General features: G+C 46.7%; 2 protein-coding genes across 3 annotated transcripts in view; one reads left to right on the forward strand and one right to left on the reverse strand.

Moving 5' to 3' along the window:
* Positions 1-35: 35 nt before the first annotated feature.
* Positions 36-25,935, forward strand: part of MTCL1 (microtubule crosslinking factor 1) — a 119,568-nt gene continuing 93,668 nt past the window's right edge. The window contains exons 1-3 of one of the 2 annotated variants that reach the window (XM_024763810.1): positions 36-236; positions 9,774-9,998; positions 11,083-11,241. In XM_024763810.1, coding sequence (XP_024619578.1) covers positions 201-236; positions 9,774-9,998; positions 11,083-11,241 — 420 coding nt within the window. In that variant the 5' untranslated portion in view covers positions 36-200. The remainder of the gene's footprint in view (positions 237-9,773; positions 9,999-11,082; positions 11,242-25,935) is intronic. The other variant, XM_024763805.1, reaches the window with a different exon arrangement.
* On the reverse strand, positions 19,687-19,960 carry LOC112412231 (40S ribosomal protein S27-like). The gene has a single exon (XM_024763814.1). The coding sequence runs from the start codon at positions 19,958-19,960 to the stop codon at positions 19,709-19,711; it is 252 nt and encodes an 83-aa protein (XP_024619582.1). The 3' UTR covers positions 19,687-19,708.

Genomic DNA, 25,935 nt, shown 5'->3' on the forward strand with positions numbered 1-25,935 from the left:
CCGCGCCCCCCGCCGCCTGCCTCGGGGGTCGGAGCAGCCCGAGCGGGGTCCCCGCGGGGTCCCCGGGGCCCGGCGTGGCGGAGGATGCCGGGGGGTGCGCTCCGCCAGAGCGAACGGTCCCCGGGAACCCCAAGGAGCACGGCCCGGGCGAGCAGCCCCGGCTGGTACCGGCGGCGGCGGCGGAGGAGCTACTGCGGGAGATGGAGGAGCTGCGCTCGGAGAACGACTATCTCAAGGTGCGCAGCCCGCCCCGCCGCCGGTGGCCCGGAGGCGACCCCACGTCTGGGTGCGGGCTGGAACCCGCGAGCCCCGCCTCCCGGTCCCGAAAGCGCTTTCTCCTGCTGTCGTTCACTTTCCTGTCCCCCGCGCACACCAGGCGCTGGGAACTGGAGCCAAAACTTCTGGAAGGAGTAGCAAGACCTGTGGGTCCGGGCTGCTTTTCAACCCACTTAGCTTGTTTCTAGAAGTCTTGCTGCTTTCCGCGGATGCCTCTGCCCTTGTTGATGCTGCGTTGATTATAGAGTGTCGGCTCTGGTCACTTTTTGGATGTGCAGTCGACCCCCAGACCCCTAGCCTGTGGGAGCGGGTTTTCCCCAGCCGAAGGGCTCTGGGCCGGGCTCCGTGGGAGGAGAGTGGGGTTCAGAGGGTGTGGTGGCCCAGGCTGCAGACTCGCCTGCCGCTTCTCCTAGTTACAGAAAGCCGGGCGCCCTCCGTGTCTCCTCCGGGGCTCACAGAGCAGACAGAGGGCCTTGGCGTTTTCAGTGATAAAGCTGCAGTTCAGGAGTGTCTTGAGTGCGGCCTGAGTGGAGGGACCACTGTGTCCTGCTGGCTGGTCCTTTGTAACGTCCACCACCTGGGTTTTCGTGTCAGGAGAGGCCACTTGATGCCCTGCTCACGCCGGGGCACTTTCGAGGGAATCGCAGCCTCTGCGTCCTATCTGAACACTTGGCGGCGGGGCCCGCTCTAAGAGGCTTCTGGGTCCTGTGAGCTTTGGGGCACAAGTCTGACTCCATCTTTTCCAGGAGGAGGAGGGCTGGCGCTGCAGGAAAGAGGATTTAGGCAGTGTTGGGGGTGGGGGTAGGTCACCTGAAAGTAAGGAGGGCTGTCCTGAAAGCAGTTGTTTTAATTTATGGTGATACGCAGGTTGGTAACTAGCTCCACCGGTGTAAATCTCCTGTTTCTGTTAAGACAGTTAAATATATGTTTGTTCCGAAACCTCCTTTATCAGTGGGTTTTGTGATTTGTCCTGTGTTCTCAGCAAATGCTGACGGTCCCTGATGGAGGCCAGGTGTTGGCTGGTGGGACCAAGGATGTGAGCTTTTAAGGTGCTTGGTGGTGAAGTGTGCAGTTCAAACTGGGATTAGAGCTGAGCATTCCTAAATTCTGGCTGTAGAAGCTGCTCTAACTCGCTGAGCCCAGTGGTTATTTTATCCTGTTCAAAGAGGCAGAGGAGGAGAGTGGTGGGGAAAGAGAGCAGATGGAGACTTGGAGTGAGACGTTTCAAATAGTGCATTTTTTTTTCTTAATTCATTTATTTATTTACTTTTGGCTGCGTTGGGTCTTCGTTGCTGCGCGGGGGCTTTCTCTAGTTGTGGCGAGCGGGGGCTACTCTTCGTTGCGCTGCCTGTGCTTCTGATTGCAGTGGCTTCTCTTGTGGAGCACGGGCTCTAGGCCCACGGGCTCAGTAGTTTTGGCTCGCGGGCTCTAGAGCGCAGGCTCAGTAGTTGTGGTTCACCGGCTTAGTTGCTCCGCGGCATGTGGGATCTTCCCGGACCAGGGCACAAACCCGTGTCCCCTGCATTGGCAGGCAGATTCTTAACCATTGTGCCTCCAGGGAAGTCCCTGTCACTGACTCTTGTGTAATAGACAATAGAGTGAAATTCAGAGGTGTGGAAGAGAAAGAGCCAAGGTATCATGTGTAACTCTGTTGTGAAATCAGCACTTTTGTAAATTTGCCCTGGAAGTAAGCTCCCTGAGGACAAGAAAGATTTTATTGAATTTTGTAGCCTGGACTCTTCACCTAATCCCTGACCCACAGCGTTTCTGATTGAATGATGTTTATCCAAATCATGACAGCTAAGTAACAGAAAATTAAGGGTTGTAAAATTTTTTTGAAAAGAGGTTTTCTCATTATATCTCTGATGTTAAGGTAGGCAGTCATTTCGGGGTTCATTCCTAGATGACTGATTATTTGCTTTATTTTTTCATGTTAGATTCTCAGTGAAGGAAATAGGTGTCTGGCCCTGGCACCTAATCTGATGTATTTGATATTTCGGTGAATCTCACAGCAACATAGGTATCATTGTTATATTTATCATAACCCCAATTTCACAGACAGGGATGCTGAGAGCTGAGAAAACTTAGTGACTTGCCCAAGGTCATCCAGCTAGTAAGCGATGCAGCTTGTATTTTCCCTGCCCCCAGACCTCTGTTCTTTCCCTGCTCCAGGCTGCAACCCTATTTCCGTGAAGGCTCCTTTTCTGAGCACACGCTTGCCTTAGAGTTTATTATCTCAAAATGTTCCCAGCGTTTAGCTTTCCTAGGGGCCCTCTTTTTAGGTGAAAGGGCCACCAAGAACACCTCTCCACTAGCCTGTGGACAAATGGTCCCATAAACCCCACTGACAATGTTTAATTTGTGGGAAATGTCAGTTGCCATTTCCTGTGGAGAAAAGGTCACGGCCGACCATTTATGATGCCTGAATCCATCTCCCAGCCTTTCCTCTGACAGGAGAGAAGCGGAGATAGAGGAGGTCTGGGGAGGCTAGGAAGTCAGAAGAATGATCACCAACACATAGTGTGAGTTACATGATTGGCTATTCAAAGCTTAAATGACGGTAGTTCAATGTGGGAAAGAAAGACAACAACCCTGCTAGACTTTTCTAAAGGCCAGCGAGCCCACCCACTTGTGCAAAATGGGGCTGGGAGCATCAGTGACCTCCTGGGCAATGACTTTTGCTGTAGGCCTGCTTGGCACGTGAGGTTTAGAGTGTGTGCATTATAAGCCCAAACGTCTCTTTTTGTTGCTCTTGTCCTCACTGGTACTTCTTTTGATGGTAGATAAAAGCGAGCCCGTGACCTAATGCTTTCTTAGGGAATGCTGCACAGAACTCCCGCGATTAGAAAGGAGACTCCACCCAGAAATTTTACTCTGATATATTGTGGAGGATGGTGACCACAAGTATTACAAGCTTTCCTGAGTCAGTTCTGCCACCATTGCTGTATAAGACGGTTTCTGAGCTAGAATGACCTAAGAGTAATCCAGGCAGAAAACTAAGGCCTCAGAACTGTAGGAGGATGTGTTGCTGATCAGGAAATTTGAGGGGAATTCTCTTGGTTTTTACCAGCCTGCTGTATTTTCTTAAAAATCAACTGTCAACAGAGAAGTGCCCCCTTCTGTTGTGTGGAGCTGTACGGGGCCATCCCTGACCCCGCTTTCCTACTGTCATCCCAGGGCAACGTGGTGACTAGGTGAGAAGTGCATAATTAATCCAGGTAGCTGGCTTTTTGTGTGTCTGAAAGCACAGTCAGAAAAGCACTCTTGGCCCTTGACCGCTGATGAGCGCACATGTGTTCCGAAGGCTTCAGGAATTAAGGTGCGAGATTGAGTTCAGTTATCGAAAGACATTTGCTTCTTTCTCAGACCAGACCCCCAGGCCCACGGTAGTGATGCGGGCGTCCACGAAACCCTGCTGGGAGTGTTCCTTGCCCACCGCCACTGCGATTTTGCTCGATTGCTCCAAGACAGTCAGACAAGCCCTAGAGCTCCTTGTGAACATATTAATTATGTTCTCTGTTTTCACAGGCTTTTCAGGAGGGTTTTAATTGCTTTGAGTTTATTGGCCTATTTTGAAAATGCTTCTCGCGTTACTGGGGATGCTCGCACGACACCATTCCCCCTGCCCTCAAATAGTGTACCCCAAAGCTCCCGTGTCCTGTGGGGCCCGCGAGGTCAGTGGGGGAAGGGCTGCTGAGTTTGCTCTGCCTTTTCAGTTACTTCAGAAGAATTATTTCTGGTTAAAACAAAAGTCAGCGCTAGCTACAGAGCAGGTACTATTGGATTCTTGGAGAGGAGTGATTTCTTAGGGAGACCGCTGGTGAGGCCATTTGGGTTGAGAGGTTGCAGTGCATCAGCGCCGATCCAGCCTCACCATCCTGCGTCTCACTTGGGAGTCTTTGGAGTTTCAAGGTCTGAAAGGATTTGGTTAAATCTGCCTGCTCAGAGCCCAGATGCTCAGCCGCCTGGAAAGGGTGGAGGTGGGGTGGACAGGGAGGCAGGAATAAACAGTTCTGAGCGTGAAGCGCTTCAGCCCCTCCCTCCCTCCCTCCCCGGCCCCTGGCCCTCCTCCCTTCTTCTGGAAGGTTAAAGCAGACAGTATCCCTATTCTTTCCTGACCTTCTGCTTTCCACACCCACTCTTTATTCAGCCTTCAAGGCGGTAGTAATCACCTTAGGTGGCAAGATCATGTAGACCAGGGAACACAGGGCTGTCGCTGCTGGATGAACTGTGCTTGGTAAACAATGGGAAGGGTCCCTGAGCCTTCTGAGTCTCAGCTGGGACTCTGCAGAGAACAGTTCCATTGTCCGGAGGGAAGCGAGGTGGATTCATTGTATATTACAGCAGAGGATAAGGTCTGTAACTCCCAGAAGAGGGAATTATTGCAACAGTAGCCAGCTGTGACTGCTCTCACTGTCTAAGTTGGGTCTATTTAGGGAGGGGTGATTAAAATAGGACTAGTTATTGATTTCAGGTTGTTTAAAGGCGATTAAGATCTGATAAGATTGTCAGTATAATCTAGAGTTTTCACCGCTTTTACCGTGTGCATTTGGTTTTTCTATTGGTGGATAAAACTATCGGCAAAGAGGTTTTCGTTGAAATTTTAATCTTGGTTTATTCTAGTACACACATGGCCCATTATTTCTCGAATTTGATATGTGTCCAATAGATGTAAAATAACCCTTGATTGTTACCTGCAGGCAAAGGGGAGTAGTTGGGGAACTTCCCACTACGTCAAGATTTCATTTTACATACGAAATTTGAAAAGTATATTTAGTTAAAACTAAATTAGCTTTTCACTGTGATAATGATCTAACATTTGAGTATCTGACAGACCTGATGTTAATTCAATATAAAACTTGATTAAGGGCAGTTTTTTCTTAATACCTATATTAAAAAACAAGTTTCCACTTTTACTTACTGTGTGTAAATGTTGTCTGCCAGAAACATTATATGTTCTGCTTGACTTGGTTTTTTTTTTTTAAGCATTTAAGTGGCAGACATCTTTAAGGTTCTTTAATGTTTTCTAAATTAGAGCATGCTGTCAGAAAATTAATGTAATGTTAGTTTGAAAATCACTCTCGTCATGACCCGAATCGGAATAATCACAGTTTTGGCTTTTCAAATGTCTGCTGCCAGCTTACGTGGTTCGTAATTCGCTTTTCTTCGAACTTCTTTTCATTGAACCTGAAAATTGCTTTTTTCAAGGCTCTATGAAAAGAGCTGGAACCCTGGCCTCGTCCCATCTCTGCTACAGGCTAGTGTTGGGAAGCATTTAAACTTTTAGAATTTCAGTGTCCTCATTTTAAAAACGGGGGTATTGATACCTTTTCTGCATGTTATAATACTTTCGTGAGGACCAAGTGTGAAAATAAGTATGCCTGCACGTTGACAATGTCAAGGTCTAAATGTTAGCTTGTTTTTATTATTTTACACCGACGGTGGACTTCTAAAAATACGATTTAAAGCTTATTGTTTCATTTGTCCTGGTTGTTGCAGATAATTTCTAGCACTTACCGGAAAGAGCATGTGTACGGAACCAGACAGCCTGGGTTTGTAGCTGGGCTTCCATTTATTAGTTGAGAGGATTTGGATGTGTTTACCGGCTTGGGTTTTGCCTCCTTGTCTGTCAAATGGGGGCTGTGTGTCCCTGGCAGGGTTATTTTAGGCTTAGTAATGAAGGTAAAGTGCTTAATAAAGGATGCCTTCTGTTCTACAGATTTAGATAAAATGAGGTTCAAAAGCAGTGATTCAAATACATGCAATTATGGTCTCCTCCTAATTTTCTTTTCAATGCAACTAATGTTAGTGATTATTTATGCCAAAAAATATTAGCTGTTTACATGTGGCCTACTCGGTGATCTGGAGGTGTGGGTTCGTCTAGCCCCGGAACAGACTTTTTCAGCCTGCAGCGGGGGCGTAGGCGTCCGCAGAACGTAGCCAGCGTTTAACATTGGGCCGACGAGGGCCTCCCCCAACCCCATGCCACCCCCATTACGAAGTCTGAAAACCAGAGAACATTTTTTACCTGCAAGTCGTATCATGTCTTTTTATGGCTACGTCACATTTTAAGACTCGTGTTTGAATAATAGATCATTTCAAGCATTAATGACTTGATAAGCTTTCTAGAAGGAAAAGCAATTGTAAACAGTTCCTTCCGTAAATGGAATGCCCAACACCACTGGATATTTGTATGTGTACATACGTATAATGATTATTGCTTGTATTGAACTATCTTTTATTAGTTACCCAGTGTAACAATTAACTTTTAACTGTATTCAGACGTGTGTAGAGATGAGGCTTTTTCTCAAAGTCAGATCAGATTCACAGATGGGATCTGAGTGAAGCTTGACCTTGATTTTGAAGATTCAGGACTAATTCTCTACTCTTTTTTTTTTTTTGCGGTACGCGGGCCTCTCACTGCTGTGACCTCTCCCATTGCGGAGCACAGGCTCTGGACGCGCAGGCTCAGCGGCCATGGCTCACGGGCCCAGCTGCTCCGCGGCATGTGGGATCTTCCCGGACCGGGGCACGAACCCGTGTCCCCTGCATCGGCAGGCGGACTCTCAACCGCTGCGCCACCAGGGAAGCCCTAACTCTCTACTCTTTATGGGAGGATGGCATGCACAGGCCTGTTGTGAAGCTTGCAGCCGGTAGTTGGTCTCCTCCAGCGTGGGTTGGGTCAGGGGCACAGCTTCCGTGGCTCAGTGCAGTGATCGGGCATCAGGAACAACCTCTGCTGCAGTTTGAAAGGACCTTCCTTAAATAGGTGGGTTCTCCAGGCACCTGAAGAGCCCAGCCTGTCCATTCTCTTCATGGATGTTCCAGTGACCGGCCTCTGTGCTCGGCCCAGTAACTCCCAGTGCCAACAAATTTTCCTACCAGGAACAAGATTGACAGGAAGTAGATCTCCACGAAGAAAAAAACAGCAATGAAACTTGCTTTTACATCCTAACATTTTCAACGTGAAGATTTAACTTTCTTAAGACACATGAGAACATCTTATATTTTTAATGAGGCTGTCATCACTGGTACAGAAATTCTGTAAGAACACGTAGCAGATGAGAACAAAAACGTTTTTATTCATTTGACTACTAGGAATGTTGGTAAAGCTTTCCCCTTTGACATCCGTTCTCCTTGGTGGTCCGTTGAAACAGGCTCCACTTGGAGTCATGGTCAACTGAGTAGGTAATGCTCCTGGTCAGGTGGTGTGGACAGAGTGGGAGAACCTACAGACTGGGGCTTGGGGGAATGAGGTGCCACGTCTGTGCCCTTTCCCATATAGGTGATGGCTGCACACAGGTGGGGTTGGCTGGACAGTTGTTTTCACCCTGTTGGTGCCAGTATTTTTCCACAGTTTCCCAATTTGTTTGTTACACTTTTTGGACCTGATCTTACCCAGGGTGGGATACTCTTCTAGGAGATTCCTTTCTAGTCAACTTCTTGTCTACCTGAGGCTCTGGTGTTAGGAAACTCATGTTCTTTATTGTAAATAAATCCCTGGGTTTAAGAATAAATGCAGGATTAGTAAGGGTGATCGGACTCCAGGAACAAACTGAATAGGGTGAGAGCTGATAAGTTAGGGTGTCCACGTTTGGGAGAGTGTTTCCCTTGAGCCTCAGTATTAATTGAGCAAAACAAATGGGAATGGGGAATTCTCTGGCGGTCCAGTGGTTAGGACTCCTAACGTTCACTGCCGAGGGACCGGAGAACTAAGATCCCACGAGCTGCGTGGTGTGGCAAAAAAAAAAAACGATGAACGAATGTACCTTAATCTGGAGACATTTATGCCATCAATTATCAAACTAATCAAGACAGTTCTAGAATGCTTTTCTTAATCTCCCGCCTTCCAAATTGCTCCTTGTTGAAGTCTTTATAATAGAATTTATATCTCATTACGTGCTGCGGCTGTGGCTATGGGTTTGGGAAGAATTTTCCAGGACCAGACTGCAAGACTGGAACAAAGCCAGTGTGCGGGGATGTCTGGTTTGGGTCCTGTTTAGGATTTGGTCTTTCTAGGTGTTGACCGAGGTTCATGGGTAGTCATTCCACAAATATTTATTGAGGGCCTGCCGTGTGGCTCACACTGCCCTGGACACTGGGAGACACCAGGTGTCTGCCCTCCTGGCGCTTACCTTCCTGGGTGGGCGACAGATGATGAACAGGAAGAAACACAGATAACATTAGGCGGCGGGAGGAGGCGGCGGGAGGGGCAGGGCCTGGACTAGAGACTGGGGGGATGGGGGATGGCAGGGGGTGGCATTGTGTGCCTTCCAAGTTGTGTGACCGTGTGACTGTGAGCTCCGCAAAGAGCTGGGGAGGAAGGGGAGGCTATAACAGGTGAAAGGCCTCCAGCTGCCTGGACCCTGTGGAAGCAACAGGGTGGCAGGGAAGGAGGGGGTAGCATGCAGGTGCTGGGGAGGACCTGGAAGAACTTTCTCTGTGACGTGGAGCCCCTGGAGGGCATGAGTAGGGGGAGGAGGTCTGAGTTACTTATGAAAAGGTAGGTCTGGGTGGAGCCTGAGCTATAGAGGGGAAGCGGGGCACCCAGGTGACGGATGGGCTTACCTGTGTAAGTCTTACCTGTGGCTCTCTTGAGAGGGATAGAGGCGGGAGAGCCGCAGGTATTTGGACTTTGAGCTGACAGCACTGCATTGGCTGTGGCCTGGCATGCGGCAGGGAGGGAGCCAGGAATAACTCCTGGGTTTCTCCTGTACCCGCGTGTCTTCATGTTGACACTAGAGTGGAGTGGAGATGGGAAATGCAGGGCAGACGAATAGGGAAAAAACAGCGCACGAGGTTTTATCTTTATTTTTTTTAACATCTTTATTGGAGTATAATTGCTTTAGAATGGTGTGTTAGTGTCTGCTGTATAACAAAGTGAATCAGCTATACATATACATATATCCCCATATCTCCTCCCTCTTGCCTCTCCCTCCCACCCTCCCTATCCCACCCCTCTAGGTGGTCACAAAGCACTGAGCTGATCTCCCGGTTTTATCTTTAGATCAAGACAGAATTTTAGGGACATTTGCGGGTATGTTATAATTCCCAGACAATTCAGTTATGACCCCACTAAAGTCTGTGTTCTTTGCAGGCAGTGTCTGTCTTACTGCCTAGATTGCGTCTTAGAGATGCGGGTTTAGGTCAGCATTTGGTTTGAATCTAAAGGTTTAATTATCTGCAGAGATGACTTCGTTTATGGTGATGATTATGTAAGGAAAGATTGGGAGCAGGATAAATGCTGAGAGCCTGCAATGCATAATCCATACTTGTTTTTGGCTTCTGGATCTATAAGATCTGAACAGACATCTGGTGATAATTGTCTCGCGTGAGAATTTCCAGAGTCCCTGTGTCGTATCACACAGTTGTGGCCAGAAGCCGACAGGTAACTGTGCAGAAGGTTCACAGTATTGCAGAGCAGGGGCGGATGGATGGATGACTCCATCCTTTCTGATGGACCTGGCTTCTCAATCTCCTCTGTCTGGCTTGTGTAGGATGAGTTGGATGAACTCCGTGCTGAAATGGAAGAGATGAGAGACAGTTACTTAGAGGAAGATGTTTACCAGCTGCAGGAGCTTCGGCGGGAACTGGACCGCGCCAATAAAAACTGCCGAATCCTGCAGTACCGCCTCAGGAAGGCTGAGCAGAAGAGCCTGAAGGTGGCAGAGACCGGGCAGGTGGATGGCGAGCTCATCCGAAGTCTGGAGCAGGACTTAAAGGTGAGTGAGCGGGGGCTTCCCTGGTGGCGCAGTGGTTGAGAGTCCGCCTGCCGATGCAGGAGACACGGGTTCGTGCCCCGGTCCGGGAAGATCCCACATGCCGCGGAGCAGCTGGGCCCGTGGGCCATGACCGCTGAGCCTGAGCGTCCGGAAAAAAAAGTTGGTCATAGCCACTTACATTTTTTTTTTTTGGTTATTTAAGTTTCTAGGATGCAGAAAACCTGAAAGTACCATAACCCAAGTAAGACTTGTAGTGGTGATTTAACTGAAAGAGAAATAGGAACATAACTAATTGTCTAAAGTGTCTTTGAGAATCGTAGGTGGAAGTGGGAATGAGGTGAAGAAATCCCAGACTTTATTCCATTTGTCCTCTCCACCATGGCTTCTCTCCTGCCCCAATTATCAAATCATTTATCTAGAGATGAATTATGTATAGTGTCGTCCTTATTAGACGAGTCCTTAGGAAATCTCATTTAGCCTTTCATTATAATAACAGAAAGAATCTTTGTAACTATCAAATTTATAAACCACTAACAAAATGTCATTCAGTGTGATAAAAAGGTGATTTATATTTCTCACAAAAATCTCCTTCTTTATTTCCATTTATAAAGTAAAAATGTTTAACTGCCTTTAGCATTCAAATGTTTTACCAGAGTAGACAACTTAAAACTTGACTACATGAGACATCTACTGCATATAGAATTACTTCATTTGTTTTTTTTAAGCAGGTAGGTTTTGTATTATTTTGGGGAACAGAAATGTTTATTTTTTTGATGATGGTGATGTTTTTAACTTGTCATTTAAAGCATGTGCTCCTGGGATATTGCTATTCTAGAAGGAGCAGGGCCTTCCTTGCAAAGTGGCTTTTAATCCAGATGAATGTCATATTTTCCCTTAATGTGGATTTCATGTTTCAAACTAATACCTTCCTCCTTTAAAGCTAGGCTTGTTAATATTGCCAGGGTCTTTGCTCTTTGGTGTAATATAATATTCCTTAATGATTCTGCCTCTGAGGTTGTTTGGAGGTACCCTTAGCACACAGAAAGCTTCCTATCCTGATGACAGTCTCTGTGGGTTGATGCAGGTGGCCAAAGATGTGTCGGTCAGGTTGCACCATGAACTTGAAACTGTGGAGGAAAAGAGAGCTAAAGCTGAAGGTGAGAATGAAACTCTACGACAGCAGATGATTGAAGTGGAAATATCCAAACAGGCCCTCCAAAACGAGCTGGAGAGACTGAAGGAGGTAAATCAGACATGGACGGGAATTTGTCCCTTGGGTTGAATTGTGAGGGACTTGGGACTCCAAGTGTCCTATTCTTTCTTACATGGTCTAAGGCGGGTCGGCCAGCAATGGTTTGTATGGCCTGGGAACTAAGAATGGTTTTTACATTTTTCATAGCATTGCTGGGGGAAAAAAAAACACACAGAAAATAAACCTAAAAAAGCAAAGATGATGATGTGACGGAGGCTGTCTTGCTTGCAAGGCCTGAAATATTTGCTCTCCGGCCCTTTACGGAAAAGGCTTGTTGAACCCTGCTGTAATGCTGTTTTTTATAATTTCCGTTCCGATGGGCTGGCCGTTAATTCCCTTTACGGGTCCAAGCGAGGTATATTATTACTAGAACACAAAATAAGGCGGTAGCATGTTTCTCGAGAGCCTTCTCTTCCAGTGAGCTGGAAAATGTTACGCTTGTTCATTACCCTGTGTCAGCAGATGGTGGGTGTGTGCTGCCTGTGTCTGTTATTCAGCCAATATGATTTATTTATTTATTTAACATCTTTATTGGAGTATAATTGCTTTACAATGTGTTAGTTTCTGCTTTATAACAAAGTAAATCAGCTATACATATACATACATCCCCATATCTCCTCCCTCTTGCATCTCCCTCCCACCCTCTCTATCCCACCCCTCTACGTGGTCACAAAGCCCCGAGCTGATCTCCTGGTGCTATGAGGCTGCTGCCCACTAGCTATCTATTTTACATTTGGTAGTGTATATATGTCCATGCCACTGTCTCACTTCATCACAGCTTACCCTTCCCCCTCCCCATGTCCTCAAGTCCATTCTCTAGTAGGTCTGTGTCTTTATTCCCGTCTTACCCCTAGGTTCTTCATGACATTTTTTTTCTTAGATTCCATATATATGTGTTACCATACGGTATTTGTTTTTCTCTTTCTGACTTACTTCACTCTGTACGACAGACTCTAGGTCCATCCACCTCACTACAAATAACTCAGTTTTGTTTCTTTTTATGGCTGAGTAATATTCCATTGTATATATGTGCCACATCTTCTTTATCCATTCATCTGTCGATGGACACTTAGGTTGCTTCCATCTCCTGGCTATTGTAAAAAGAGCTGCAATGAACATTTTGACACATGACTCTTTTTGAATTATGGTTTTCTCAGGGTATATGCCCAGTAGTGGGATTGCTGGGTCATATGGTAGTTCTACTTTTACTCTTTTAAAGAACCTCCATACCGTTTTCCATAGTGGCTGTATCAGTTTACATTCCCACCAACAGTGCAAGAGGATTCCCTTTTTTTAAAAAATAAATTTGTTTTATTTATTTTTGGCTGTGTTAGGTCTCTGTTGCTGTGTGCGGGTTTTCTCTAGTAGTGGTGAGTGGAGGCTACTCTTTGTTGTGCATGGGCTTCTCACTGCGGTGGCCTTTCTTGTTGTGGAGCATGGGCTCTAGGCACGCGGGCCTCAGTAGTTGCAGCACGTGGGCTCGGCCATTGTGGCTCGTGGGCTCTAGAGCGCAGTATGATCTTAGTGGAAATGGTTTCAGTTTTTCACCATTGAGAACAATGTAGCCAATATGATTTAAACACAGATTTCTTTTAAATTTTAAGGAGTGAATGTGTTCTAGCAAAGCAGTCTAGACAATGCATATGTATTTTTTTTCATTTGCTACAGTAATGCAAATCCTGTTTTGTTGTTGACTTCCATTATAAGATTAAAGCCGAATGTTCTCTTGGAAAGTATCCTGCCTATTGATGAAGTTCAAAACGGTTGGTGAGGGCTTTAAGATGATGGCTAAAGCCAGTGTGTTACCTGCCAACAGCATCACTTAGTACTTCATGGATTTGTTTCCTGATTCAGCCAGTCCTCGGTCATCCGTCCATCTGCCCTTCCACCCACACTTCACTCAGGCCCTGACTGGGCCCTGGGGGAAGCGGATGTGAATATGGCAGCACAGGTGCTGCCCTCAAGCTGTTTACTGATCCGATGCCTTATGGATTTGGGTAAATTCTGCGTATGTCGCCACTTCCGTGTTCTATTTCTTCGTCCCTCGTCACTGTCCTCTTTGTGAATACTCTGTGGGCTCTGTCCGGGTCACTGGGGGTGCCTGTAGCAATGCCTGCCCTCGGGGAACATCAGGGGCTCGCCGGGTGAGTGGGGGATGAAAATGAAAGCGTGGAGCCGTGCCGACCTTCGCAGCGGAGGAGGGGGAACCTGGGCAGGTTTGTCCCGGTGGGTGACCCTCCTCTGGTTGTGATCTCACCTGTACACTTACGCGTTCTAGTAACTTACTTCCCTCTTTTCCCTTTGGTCCGAGTTTGCCAGGAGGCAGGCCGTAATGGTTCCTTTTCTCAAAATTTCCAGTTTGAGCCTGACCTTAAGGGTATGGACAACAACTTTGAAGTATATTTTATAAATTTTATATGCGTGTTTGTTTTTGTATAAATAGGTAAATTATACATACATAAGTAAATACATGTGTTGAAAGCGAGCAGGGATTCTTTTGCACACATTCAAATGGATTTGTGAAGGACCTGGCATCTGGTCGCGAAAAGCTCTTTGGGGTGAGAAATGATCACTGACATCGGAGGCCCAGGCTGGCTGTGAGGAAGGGGTGGGGCGCTGGCCCCTCCCTTTCTTTACAGCTTAAAATTACTCAGAAGGATTGCTCACTTGGGACACAATCAAAGTATTTTATCTCCAGAGTCGCAGTCAGACTGGTGGGGCTGCATATTGACACCAAACTTTTCAACGAAGCATGAAACAGAGTCTCAGGAGGGTCGGACGCTGGTGGACCGTTTTGGAAGCAGAGAAGGATGAATCAGCCACACAGGGTTCAGAGGTGGCAGAGGAGATGCTAATCAGAAAATTCGAGCTGGGGTCTCCGTGAATGGGCCCTTTGTAGCAAAGCCAGAACAAACTTTCTCGTGGGTTTCGCTGTAGAGGGAGGATAATGTTTTCTCTGTCCTGAGCCGTACTGGTTATTGTTCGCCTCTGAAGTTTGGTAAGTGGACGATGTGCCACATTCTGAGAAAGGCCAGGGTAGTTTGTGCGTGTGTCTCCACGACAGGCCTGGTTGCAGATGTGTCTGCCCCTCGGAGGACAGTCACACGGTGCATCTCTGTGCCCCTCGGCTCTGTCGCTGGGGCTTCTCTCTGCAGCTGCAGACTGTGCTTTCAGCCGCCTGGTGGCCTCCTCCAGGGTGGGTTTCTGGTCACCCTTCAAACTCAGACTGTCCAGGAACAGACTGGTCACCTTTGCCCCCACCTGTACCTTCTTTTGTCTATCCTTCAAACTCAGACTGTCCAGGAACAGACTGGTCACCTTTGCCCCCACCTGTACCTTCTTTTGTCTTTCCCGGCTGTGTTAATGGTGCCACTGTCCTTGTAGTCACCCCGGCTTAAGCGATGGTAATTATCCTTACCCCTCCTCCTCCCCACCCTCAATTGCCGGCTGCTCTGCTTTCACGGTCTTAGGAATTCTTTCTCACTGGTACATGCTACATGGGCGAACCTCGAAAATACACCAAGTGAAAGAAGCCAGACATACTGTGTGAGTCTATTTATAGGAAATGTTCAGATAGGTAAATCCATAGACAGAAAGCAGCTTAGTGGTTTTCAGGGACCGGGGGAGGGAGAAAGGAGCCTGGCTGGGGTTTCCTTTTGGGGTGATGAACTGGATGGAGGTGATGGTCGCACAGCGTTGTGAAGGTACTAAACGCCACTGGATTGTACGCTTTAAAATGGTTAATTTTAACCTCTTAAACATTTTGATTTTATCCACGCTTTCACTCATCTCTCAAATGAGTATTTGAGGGCAGACAGTCTGTGGTCACCACATTAAAGGATACACTACTTCTAGTCGTTCTGTTTGCTGTTTTACCTTCTGTATCCCCCAAATCCGACCGTGTTAATGCTTGGGTTAAACAAACAAACTTGCCTTGGGCTGCATTGTCTAGCCCTTTAGCATGACACAGAGGTCCTTTCCTGCCTGGCCCATCCCTGTCGCCCAGCTGGGGTTCCCACCCCTTGGCAGGAAACCTTGCGGTGAATTAAAAGGCAGTTGAGAAGGATGAGAAGACACAGGCCCTCTGGTCCTCTTGAACTGGTAGAGGTGTGTCTTGGAAAAGTCGCTTTCTCCACAGATAGATGAGACGCTTAAAAGAAGGCTGATAGTATTAACGCCTCTGGAATTGTCCCTTCTGGTTAACAGCTTCCTTGCTGGCTGGCTTCCTGTGCTGTTCACGCCATGTCCATGCACCCAAACCCCCATATACCACTTGTGCAAAGCTCAAAATTTTTTTGCCCTTTTTTTGGGGGTGTATATTTCTTCTAGTACTCTCTCTATGGTGGAATATCTCAAAAGCTTGAAAATAGTTCACCTTAGTTTAGTTTCAACTTCCTGAAGATTGCCCAAGTGCTTTCACTCAACTGTATTTCTTTCGTTCTACTGAAAGGTTTTTTGAGTACATGCTAGACACAAATAATAACTAGCCAAGTTAGTTGACACTTGCAAGGGACAGAGGCGTGTTTTAGATCACTCCTGGGAACTAGGGTTAGTGAATGGAACCACAGGAACCAACTAGCTGTCAGATAGCTCTTGGGGGACATCTTTCATCACCATTCAGGACATGATACCGATTCCCTGGGTTTGGTTGAGACTCCTTTTGTGCCAAGTAAATGATCAGATTTTTAAACTGTTTTTTGAGTGCTTGAGAGGAATTGTATATGCTCCAGTTTTTGGGTGAAGATGTTGAATCCATTAGATTGAAGCCTTTAAAACTTGAACTGTAACTCGTGGCAGGAAGGACATTTTATACCATCACTGAATAAACAAATGGTGGAAAGGTTTCACTAAAATGCTTATTTTTTTTGCCGTATAGGATGCGTTCTGATATTTTCGGTTCTATTTTTTTTTGATGGTTGTAAGTTTACTCCATTACTAGATTGCCACAATTTGGAAAAAAGAAAAAGTATCAGATCATTTGTTAATTGTGTCGTTCAAATTTTTATATCCTTTATAGTTTTGTTTTGTCTGCTAAATACATCTCTTTAAGATGAAGATGTATTAAAATCACCTATTAGAATTCTACATTTAAATTTTCTTGTAATCTGTCACTTTGCTTTTTAGATTTTCAATATGAATGCATAAAGATTTAGAACTTTTTTGTGTGATGAGTTGTTGCCTTTATCATTTGATAATGACCTCTTTATTCTGATGTCTTTTTGCTGTAAGTTCTATTTTTTCTACACCATTATGTTTTAGGTGTATTTCTTCTGAATGAACTATAGCTACCTTTTTAAAAAAAAATGGAATCTGGGAAGCTTTTTTAAAACTTGTGAATTTAATCCAGTTACATTTATTGTGGTTATTAATGTGTTTGAATTTATTTCTGTCATTGTATTTTATGCTCTCTATATTCCATGCCTTTTCTTTTTTTAACATCTTTATTGGAGTATAATTTCTTTACAATGATGTTAGTTCCTGCTTTATAACAAAGTGAACCAGCTATACATATAACCCCGTATCTCCTCCCTCTTGCGTCTCTATCCCACCCTCCATGCCTTTTGTTTGTTTCTTTTTTCTATTTATTTTTTTTAAGATTTTTTGATGACCATTTTTAAAGCCTTTACTGAATTTGCTACAATATTGCTTCAGTTTCATGTTTTGTTTTTTTGGCCACAAGTCATGTGGGATCGTAGCTCCCCAGCCAGGGATCAGACCCACACATGGCCCCCTGCATAGGACCACTAGACTGCCAGGCACATCCCTCTATTTTTTTTTTTTAAGATTTTTTGATGACCATTTTTAAATTTTTACTGAATTTGCTACAGTATTGCTTCAGTTTCATGTTTTGTTTTTTTGGCCACAAGTCATGTGGGATCTTAGCTCCCCAGCCAGGGATCAAACCCACACATGGCCCCCTGCATAGGACCACTAGACTGCCAGGCACATCCCTCTATTTTTTAATGTTGATTTCTCTGAGGTTTTTTTTTGTTGTTTTGTTTTTGTTTTTTTGCGGTACGCGGGCCTCTCACTGTTGTGGCCTCTCCCGTTGCGGAGCACAGGCTCCGGACGCACAGGCTCAGTGACCATGGTTCACGGGCCCAGCCGCTCCGTGGCATGTGGGATCTTCCCGAACCGGGGCACGAACCCGTGTCCCCTGCATCGGCAGGCGGACTCTCAACCACTGCGCGACCAGGGAAGCCCCCTCTCTGAGTTTTTAATTCCTGTGTTCTCTCTCTTGGTTAGGAAGTTATACATTCTATTACTATTATTTTAATGATCACTCTTACGTTTTTAACATGCATGTTTCTCAATGTCTAAAACTAATCACTATCTATATTCTTTTCCTGAATAATACAAGCATCTTAAAGCTTCAACTCCAACTCCTTTCATACTATTGTTACCCAGTATTTCAGTTTCATCTTTTTAAAATCATCTCCCCACCTAAGCTGACTAATTTCATAGCTGATTCTTATTTAGATTCATTTGCACATTTTCCAGTCTGTTATCATTGCTTCTTGAGTGTTGCTCCTTCCTTCTGAGTTCAGTTTCCTTCTTGCTGATCTATTAATCTTTTAGTGGTTTATTTCAGTAAATGATATTGTCTAAAATACTTTTATTTCATACTCAGTCTTGAAAGATATTTAGTTGGGCATAGAATTCTAACACTTTGAAGATAGTATTTTTATTATCTTTTGGCCCTGTTTTGCTTATCAAGAGGTCTGCTGTTAGATAATTCTCATTTTTGTAGATAATCTGTCTTTACTTCCTGGTTACTTTTAAGCTTTTCTCTGCGTGTTTGGTATTCTGTAGTTTGAATCAAATGTATCTAGATTTATTTTTATTTTACTCAACACTCATTGCCAAGCTGAGTTTTTGTCTTTCATAAACTCTGAAAAATTCTCACTGTTTGAATAGTCTTCTGTAGTGAAACTATCTCTTTGAATCATGTTTCTTCCCCATCCTCTGTATTTCTTCTAGAATTCCTGTTAGTCTTATGTGGGCCTTATGTTGGCCATTCTTATTCCATCTGCCATCTCACTTACCTGTTTTTTTTTAAGATATTTTTATCTCTCTGTGCTACATTCTGGATAATTTCTTGTCCAAGTTACTAATTCTCTTCTTTACAGTTTTATTCATCCACTAACTTTTCATTTCCAGAAGTTTTCAAAAGTTGCTTGTTCTATTTTCATAGTTTCTTCTTTCTTCATCATCTCATAGTTCTTTAAATCTTTAAACATTTTAAAGTCAGTCTTTTTCAGTTGAGTTCTTGGTGTTACTAAGCCTTCAGTTTGTCTGATCTGGTGACTCTTAACAGTGGATTTTATTACAAGTCCTTCTTAGTAGGAATTCCATGAAGTTTGTTGAAATGTCCTCCTAGGGAGCTTTTGTGTTGGTCTTTTCTGGAGGCCTTGGTGGTATCATTGGTCCAAATACAGTCCTTAATTTTTGGCTTGTGGAGTTGTGTACCAAGTGGGTGTCAGTTGGACATTGAACTTGTATAGGCCCAGGGTATTTTCATATTTCAAAGGAGATTTTTTTCCACCACCCAGTGTCCTGAGCAGAAGCTTACTCTCCCCTCCTCGAGTGATTTTTATTTTACTTTCAGTGGGGGTGCATCTCTGCAATGGGTTGCCTTGGTGCATTGATCGAAACCTCTTCTTACACCCCTGGCCTATTTCTGGTAACTCCCACCATCCCCTCCTGCCCCCCTTAACACATACCCTTGTGCTCATGGTTTCCAATCCCTTAGGCACTGCGGACACTAGGGAATTTTCCTTCTTTGTGTGTGTGAGTTCAGCTGTGTATAAATTTTTGCTTGTTACATTTTCTCTAACATTCCTAGCTGTTTAGTGGGGGTGGGGCTCACGATGGCTCCCTGTGCCGTGTTGCCAAAACAGGATGTGACCGTTCTTGGGCCCTGGAGTAACCCTATGTGTCTTCTGTCTCCTGACCCAGCACTTCATCCCTGCCTCCTTCTGTGGCTCCCCGACCCCCGATGACCTCAGAGCCTTTCCTTTTCATGGCTTCTCCACGTTGTGCCTGCTCTTCACTGTCTTCTCTTGGGGTGGCTGCTGTGGCCTGAATGTCTGTGTTGCCTCCAGGTGCATGTTAAATCCTAATCCCCAATTAGATGCTATGAGGAGGTGGAGCCTGTGGGACGTGATTAGGTCATGAGGGCGGAGCCTCTCCCACTTCACAGGGATTAGTGTCCCCCTAAGAGGGACCCCATACAAGCACCCTCATTCCATCCATCACGTGAGGGCACACTGGGACCTGGCCGTCTATGAACCAGGAAGCGGGTCCTCACCAGACAAGGAATCTGCCAGCATCTTGATCTTAGATTTCTCAGCCTCCAGGACTGTGGGAAATCATGTCTGTTCTTTCTTATTTTTATTTTTTTATCCAAAATGTGTTTATTGGGGTGGTTTCCCATTCATCTTGATTCCAGGGGCTTTTAGTGCTGCTTCCGTCTGAAAGAGCACCCTCCTGTAAGCCTTGCTTTTCCTCCTGTAGGCTGGCAGAGGACGGTAGAGCAGCCAGCGCACAAAACTGTTTGTGCATGGCTAAAGACGGTGGTGGTTTTATAGCATCCTGGGCATTTCACATCCATGAAGTAGGAGGTGGGGCTCTGCACCAGGCGCTTCTTCTTGTGTTTCCTCTTCTCCTCTTCTGGAGAGGGATGAAGGAGATCCTTTGCGAGAAGCATGTTCTTGTGGGGAGGTCGTCACCATCAGAAAAGGTGAGGTCTGTTCTTTAAGCCCCCCAGTCTCTGGTATTTTATCAGAGCAGCCTGAATGGATTAAGACAGTCTTTCTACTTTTTTCTCACCCAGTGGGTGAGGACGTTTTTCTGTGTGTCATTATATTTCAGGCTATCAGGTGTCCATAATGTCTGGAAACAAAGGTGTACAGACATAGCAGAGGGTTTTATTGCTGTCATGCTCCACTTCAATAGCACTGTCTGTGATTTCAGAGTTTGTGGTCCCCCTTGTAAGAAAAAGATGTGTGTGGGTGAGTGGGTGTGAAGCATGTATGGGCAGAGTCCTCGTGCCTGGGCGCCTCCCGGACCCTGACCAGGTTGTCATCGACCGCCGCAGAGTCACTCAGGCCTCGGCCCTGGCCAGTCAGTGGACAGAAGGACGGACAGGCCAGGTGGACTAGGCAGCCGTCCTATGTGGGAGCCTGGCGGGCTCTGTGGGCGCCTCAGGGAACACGCAGCACCTGCTCTACTTTGCTGACCTGAGTTTGGAGGGAGGGTGGCAAGCTAGAGAGCAGGATGGGGAGAGCAATCCCCGGTGTCCTGAGTGGTCTCAGTTATGTGCCTGCTAACTTAATAACGAGGTGACATGGGATGGAGTGGAAGCATGAAGAACTGGAGGTGTCTGGTTAAGTCCTTTTCCCAAACGCCGAAACATGAGTCTGGGGTGTGTGTGTGCCTGTGCATGCAGCGTCAACACAGGGATCTGGAGGGAAACGGCCTTTGTGTGTCCTGCCCACACCCCGAGGGCAGGGGTACGATTGGACTAGAGCCCCGTCAACCAAGGGAATGACCTCCAAGTCCGGGAGATGCAGAGCTCAGGGGCCTGGAGGGTGAGGAACAGGGCAGGAAGCACAGGAGGCCTTGGCAGGAACAGCTTTAAATGCTTCAGCCATGGGGCTTCCCTGGTGGCACAGTGGTGAAGAATCCAACTGTCAGTGCAGGGGACACGGGTTCGATCCCTCATCCGGGAAGATCCCACATGCCGTGGAGCAGCTAAGCCTGTGCGCCACAACTACTGAGCCTGTGTTCTAGAGCCCGCGAGCCACAACTGCTGAGCCCACGTGCCTACAGCCCGTGCTCTGCAACAGGAGAAGCCACCACAAGAAGCCCACGCACTGCAACGAAGAGTAGCCCCCGCGCGCCACAACTAGACAAAGCCCGTGCGCAGCTACAAAGACCCAACACAGCCAAAAAAACTTAAAGATAAAATGTTTTAGCTGTAAATGGCAGTCTTGCTGTCTGGGAAGAAAGGGTGTGTGTGTACAGTTAAACAACCGTAAATAGCACTAATGGCTGATTCACTGTTGTCGGAAGGGATGGGCGAGAGCCGGGCGAGGCCTGTGCTGGTGCCCAGAACCCGGCCCTGGAGCCATATCTTGGGGAAATCAAGGTGGAATCATATCAGGGTTTTCAATGAGGCTAGTGAAGGCCGGGCGGCCCCCTCACCGTGGGTCCTGGCCAGGCTGGGACTTACCCACGCCTCTGACCCAGCAACCCTCCCCTCTCCTCTGTCCTCTAGACCTTGGCGCAAGCCGCACCTCCTCCTTTGCTGTGAACTTGGAAGGAGGAGGCCGGTGGGCAGGTGGGCACTGGAGGGGTGGACGGGAGCTCTGTGCAGCCGCCTGGATGGGGGGCCACTGGGGAAGCTGCCGGAGGAGGAGTGGGTCCAGGAGGAAGGGCATCTGCCGCCTGCTCTGACCCACTAATGCCGCTCTATAGAACTAATTTCTACTTTGGAAGTGTTCATTAAGCTGCTGCTTTCATCTCTACTGAGAAAATTATAGGAAGAAGGAGGGCAGAGTTCACCCTCAGAGTGAGCACAGGCCCTCTCAGCCCACCTCACCCCTGCTCCCCCCGGACTGTACCTGGAGTCCCACCTCTACTTAGTGACATGCAGCGCATCCTTTAAGATTCTCCCAGCAATGACACCTCCTTCTTGAAGCCTTCCCCAGCACTCTTTTTCTGAACTCTTTCATGAGGCCCTTGCAGATTCTCATGCAGTTGTAAGAAATACTACAGAAAGGTCCCATGTACCCTTTACCCTGTTTCCCCCAAGTTTTTGTTTGTTTGGGTTTTTCGGCCGCACTGCAGGGCGTGCAGGATCTTAGTTCCCTAACCAGGGATTGAACCTATGCCCCCTTTGCATGATCGAACTCATGCGAAGCGCAGAGTCTTAACCACTAGACTGCCAAGGAAGTCCCTTCCCCAAGTTTTATTAACGTAAAACTCTGGTATGATCTCACAACTAGGATAGCACATGGGTTCAGTCAAGCTACAGAACGGTCCTATCACCACAGGAATCCCTCACGTTGATCTTTTATGGCCGCACCCGCTTCCCTCCTGTCCTAGCTCCCATCCTGCACCCCTGGCACCCACTGCTGTGGTCTCTGTTTCTATAATTGTGTCATTTCAGGAATATGACAAATGGAGTCACACTGTGTAACCTTTGGGGACTGGCTTTTTTCACTCAGCAGCATTCTCTGGAGATGTGCCCAGGTTGTGGACACATCTGTGGTCTGTGCTTTTTTTTTAAATTAAAATTTTTTAAAATTTATTTTTCACTGCGTCGGGTCTTTATTGCTGTGTGCGGGCTTTAGTTGTGGTGAGCAGGGTCTAGTCTTCATTGCGGTGCGTGGGCTTCTCACTGCGGTGGCTTCTTTTGTTGTGGAGCACGGGCTCTAGGTGCGCAGGCTCAGCAGTTGTGGCGCACGGGCTTAGTTGCTCCGCAGCATGTGGAATCCTCCCAGACCAGGGCTCAAACCCGTGTCCCCTGCATTGGCAGGCAGATTCTTAACCACTGTGCCCCCAGGGAAGTCCCCTTTTTTAAAAAAAATTATTTTTGGTTGCATTGAGTCTTTGTTGCTGCGTGTGGGCTTTCTCTAGTTGCGACAAGCGAGGGCTACTCTTAAGTCCCCTTTTTTAAAAAAAAAAATTATTTTTGGTTGCATTGAGTCTTTGTTGCTGCATGTGGGCTTTCTCTAGTTGCGACAAGCGAGGGCTACTCTTTGTTGCGGTGCACGGGCTTCTCATTGTGGTGGCTTCTCTTGTTGCGGAGCACAGACCCTAGGCGTGGGGGCTTCAGTGCTTGCAGCACGCGGGCTCAGTAGTTGTGGCTCGCAGGCTCGGTAGTTGTGGCGCACAGGCTTAGTTGCTCCGCGGCATGTGGGATCTTCCCGGACCAGGGCTTAAACCTGTGTCCCCTGTGTTGGCAGGCGGATTCTTAAGCGCTGCTCTACCGGGGAAGTCCAGCGTCTTTTTAGCTGAGGAGTGGTCCACGGTGACCATGCACCACAGGGGGCTTAACCAGTCTGGTTGAAGGACATCTGGGTCGTTTCCAGGTTAGGGCGGTTATGAATAAAGTTGCCGTGAACGTCTGTGTGCAGGTTTTTGTGGGAACGTCAGCCTTCATTTCTCTGGGATAAATGCTCAGTTCCTGGGTCACATGGTAGTTGCGTTTTTTTTTTTTTTTTTAAGAACGTGCCCAACTGTTTTCTAGAGTGGCTGCACCACTTAATGTTCTCACCAGGCATGCGCAAGTGCTCCACTGCTCTGCGTCCTCACTGGCATTTGCTGTTGTCACTTCATTTTGGCCATTCTGATAGGTGATATCTCTTTGTGGTTTTAATGTGCATTTCCCTAATGGCTAATGATGTTGGATAACTTTTCAGGCCATATTTGCCACCTGTGTGTCCTCTTTGGCATCTTCATGTCTTTTGCCCATTTTCTAATTAGATTGCTTATTTTACTGTTGTGTGTGTTTTTTTTTTTTTTTAAACTGCTGAGTTTGGGGAGTTCTTCTAGATACTTGGTCAGATAAATGGTTTACAAGTATTTTCTCCCGCTCTGCAGTTTGTCTTCCATCCTTTCAGCAGGGTCTTCCCCAGGGCAAATGTTTAATTTTGATGAAGTTCAATTTATAAATATTTCCTTTTATGGTATCAATTCTCAGAGCTCTGCCTAGACCTAGATTCTGAATATTTTCTCCTGTGGTTTTTTGGGGGTGGGGTTAAGTTTTACAGTTTTACGTTTTACATTTCAATCCATGGTGTCCGTTCTGAGTTCATTTTTGTATAAGGTGTGAGACTCAGGTCAAGGTTCATTTTCTGCCTATGGGCCTCCAGTTCTGGTACCATTTCTTGAAAAGGCTGTCTTTGCTCCATTGAGTACCTTTGTCAGAAATCAGGGGACGTATGTGTGTAGGTCTATTTCTGGGTGCAGTTCTGCTCTGTTGATCTCTGCCCACATAGCTTCGATTACTCAGCTGTATAAATCTCGAAAGTGCTTCCTTGGTAGGTGTCTACTCCAGCCTGCAGTTTGAGGGTCTCACGGGATCCCTCAGTGGCATTTCGGATCTCACATCTCCGATTTATCTGGTATATATGTGTGTCTGCACGTCCTTGCCCTTGTCAAGCACTCAGTAAATATTTGTTGAATGAGTGAAGGTTTTGTCATCTTTATCTTGAGAAAGAGCTATAACATTATCTTAAAATCTCTTGGCGGGGAATTTCTGACTCTGTAAGTGATCGCCTCAGGACAGTTCATACAGACCTGAGATTCCAGGTGAGGTCAAGTATTAATGTTTTGATGACGACTGAGGGCCATCAGATCGCCCTGTTTTGTTAGCTCTGAGGTTCAGGGGGTCCCTCGCTGGGGTCGTGCCACACCCGGTTGTCCCTGTGAGCGGGCAGCCTCCTCTCTGCCTGTTTCCTGTTATCACTGTGGGTGCCCAGATGGCCTTTCAGGCAGAAGCAGCGATGCTGTGTGAGCGGCCATCAGCTTCAGGCCACACTCACTCCCCCCAGAGATGTAAGACCCAGCCCTTCCTCTGCCCTCAGCGTGGTCTGTCCTGGCACGTGGGAATCTTTTATACTGTGGAGGGCGGCTGTCAGCCTGTCATCTGCTGTTAAAATAAGGAGCTTGTGAATTTCAGTGACACAGACACAGTTCATGTGGCTTTTCTTAAAAAAGAATTAAACTGTAGCCAGAGGGACTTCCCTGGCGGTCCAGTGGGTAAGACTCTGCGCTTCCACTGCAGGGGGCACAGGCTCCACACCCTGGTCGGGGAGCTAAGATCCCGCATGCTGCACGGCACGGCCAAAAGATATATATATATGTAGCCATAGCACGTATTTCTGGATAATTTAAACTCCGCCAGACAGTTAACCGCATCCAGTTTGTAATGCGGGAATAAACAACACTTCTCTTTTCAAAATTTACATTTGATGCTGGGGGGGGGTGGTCTGTGAAATTTATACACTGTACGTGGTGTTAGTGACGTCATATGATTTGGATAACTTTTATCCTCAAATGCAGAATCAAGAGCCAGAGAAATAGAAATGCTTAGAAGATGCTGCCCGGTATGACTCTTTCCCGACTACACTGTCTTGGCATTTCTCTGACTCACGTGAGAACCATCAGACATTGAGTGGTATGATCATGGGCCAAAGAAGCTGTTTTCATTTTTCCCCTTCAGTCGTCAGAAATTATTCAGCATTGAAAAGACGCCAAGCTGTGTATATAGTTACGCATCTGTGCAGAACGTCTTGCTGTTGAGCAGTTGATTGCCAGCATTTGAGTCCCTGACATAAGGATGAGCCTGGGAGAAATGAGAGAGAGACCTTGAGCCTCCAGGGTGCTTCGCCTTGGGCTGGTCAGTTCCTGTGCTGAGAGAAGGCTTGTGTGGGAGGCTTGGTTCTCATTTGTCCCCCAGCATCACAGATGTTCTTTTTTGTGACCCACAGCAGGTTGACTGGGACAAGGGAATGTCCAAAACACAGAAACGTTCATCAGGTGGTTGGTGTTTGAGCATAGATGTTCTTCAGCTTTGGACGCTGGGAGCCCAGGCAAAGCTGTATTTACTCACCAAGCCCATACTTGTGTGGATGATTTAACCCTGAGCAGTTGGAGTAGCCTCTTGGTGGT

This window comes from Neophocaena asiaeorientalis, unplaced genomic scaffold (genome assembly GCF_003031525.2).
Source record: "Neophocaena asiaeorientalis asiaeorientalis breed wild unplaced genomic scaffold, Neophocaena_asiaeorientalis_V1.1 scaffold110, whole genome shotgun sequence".
Taxonomy (NCBI): Eukaryota; Metazoa; Chordata; class Mammalia; order Artiodactyla; family Phocoenidae; genus Neophocaena; species Neophocaena asiaeorientalis.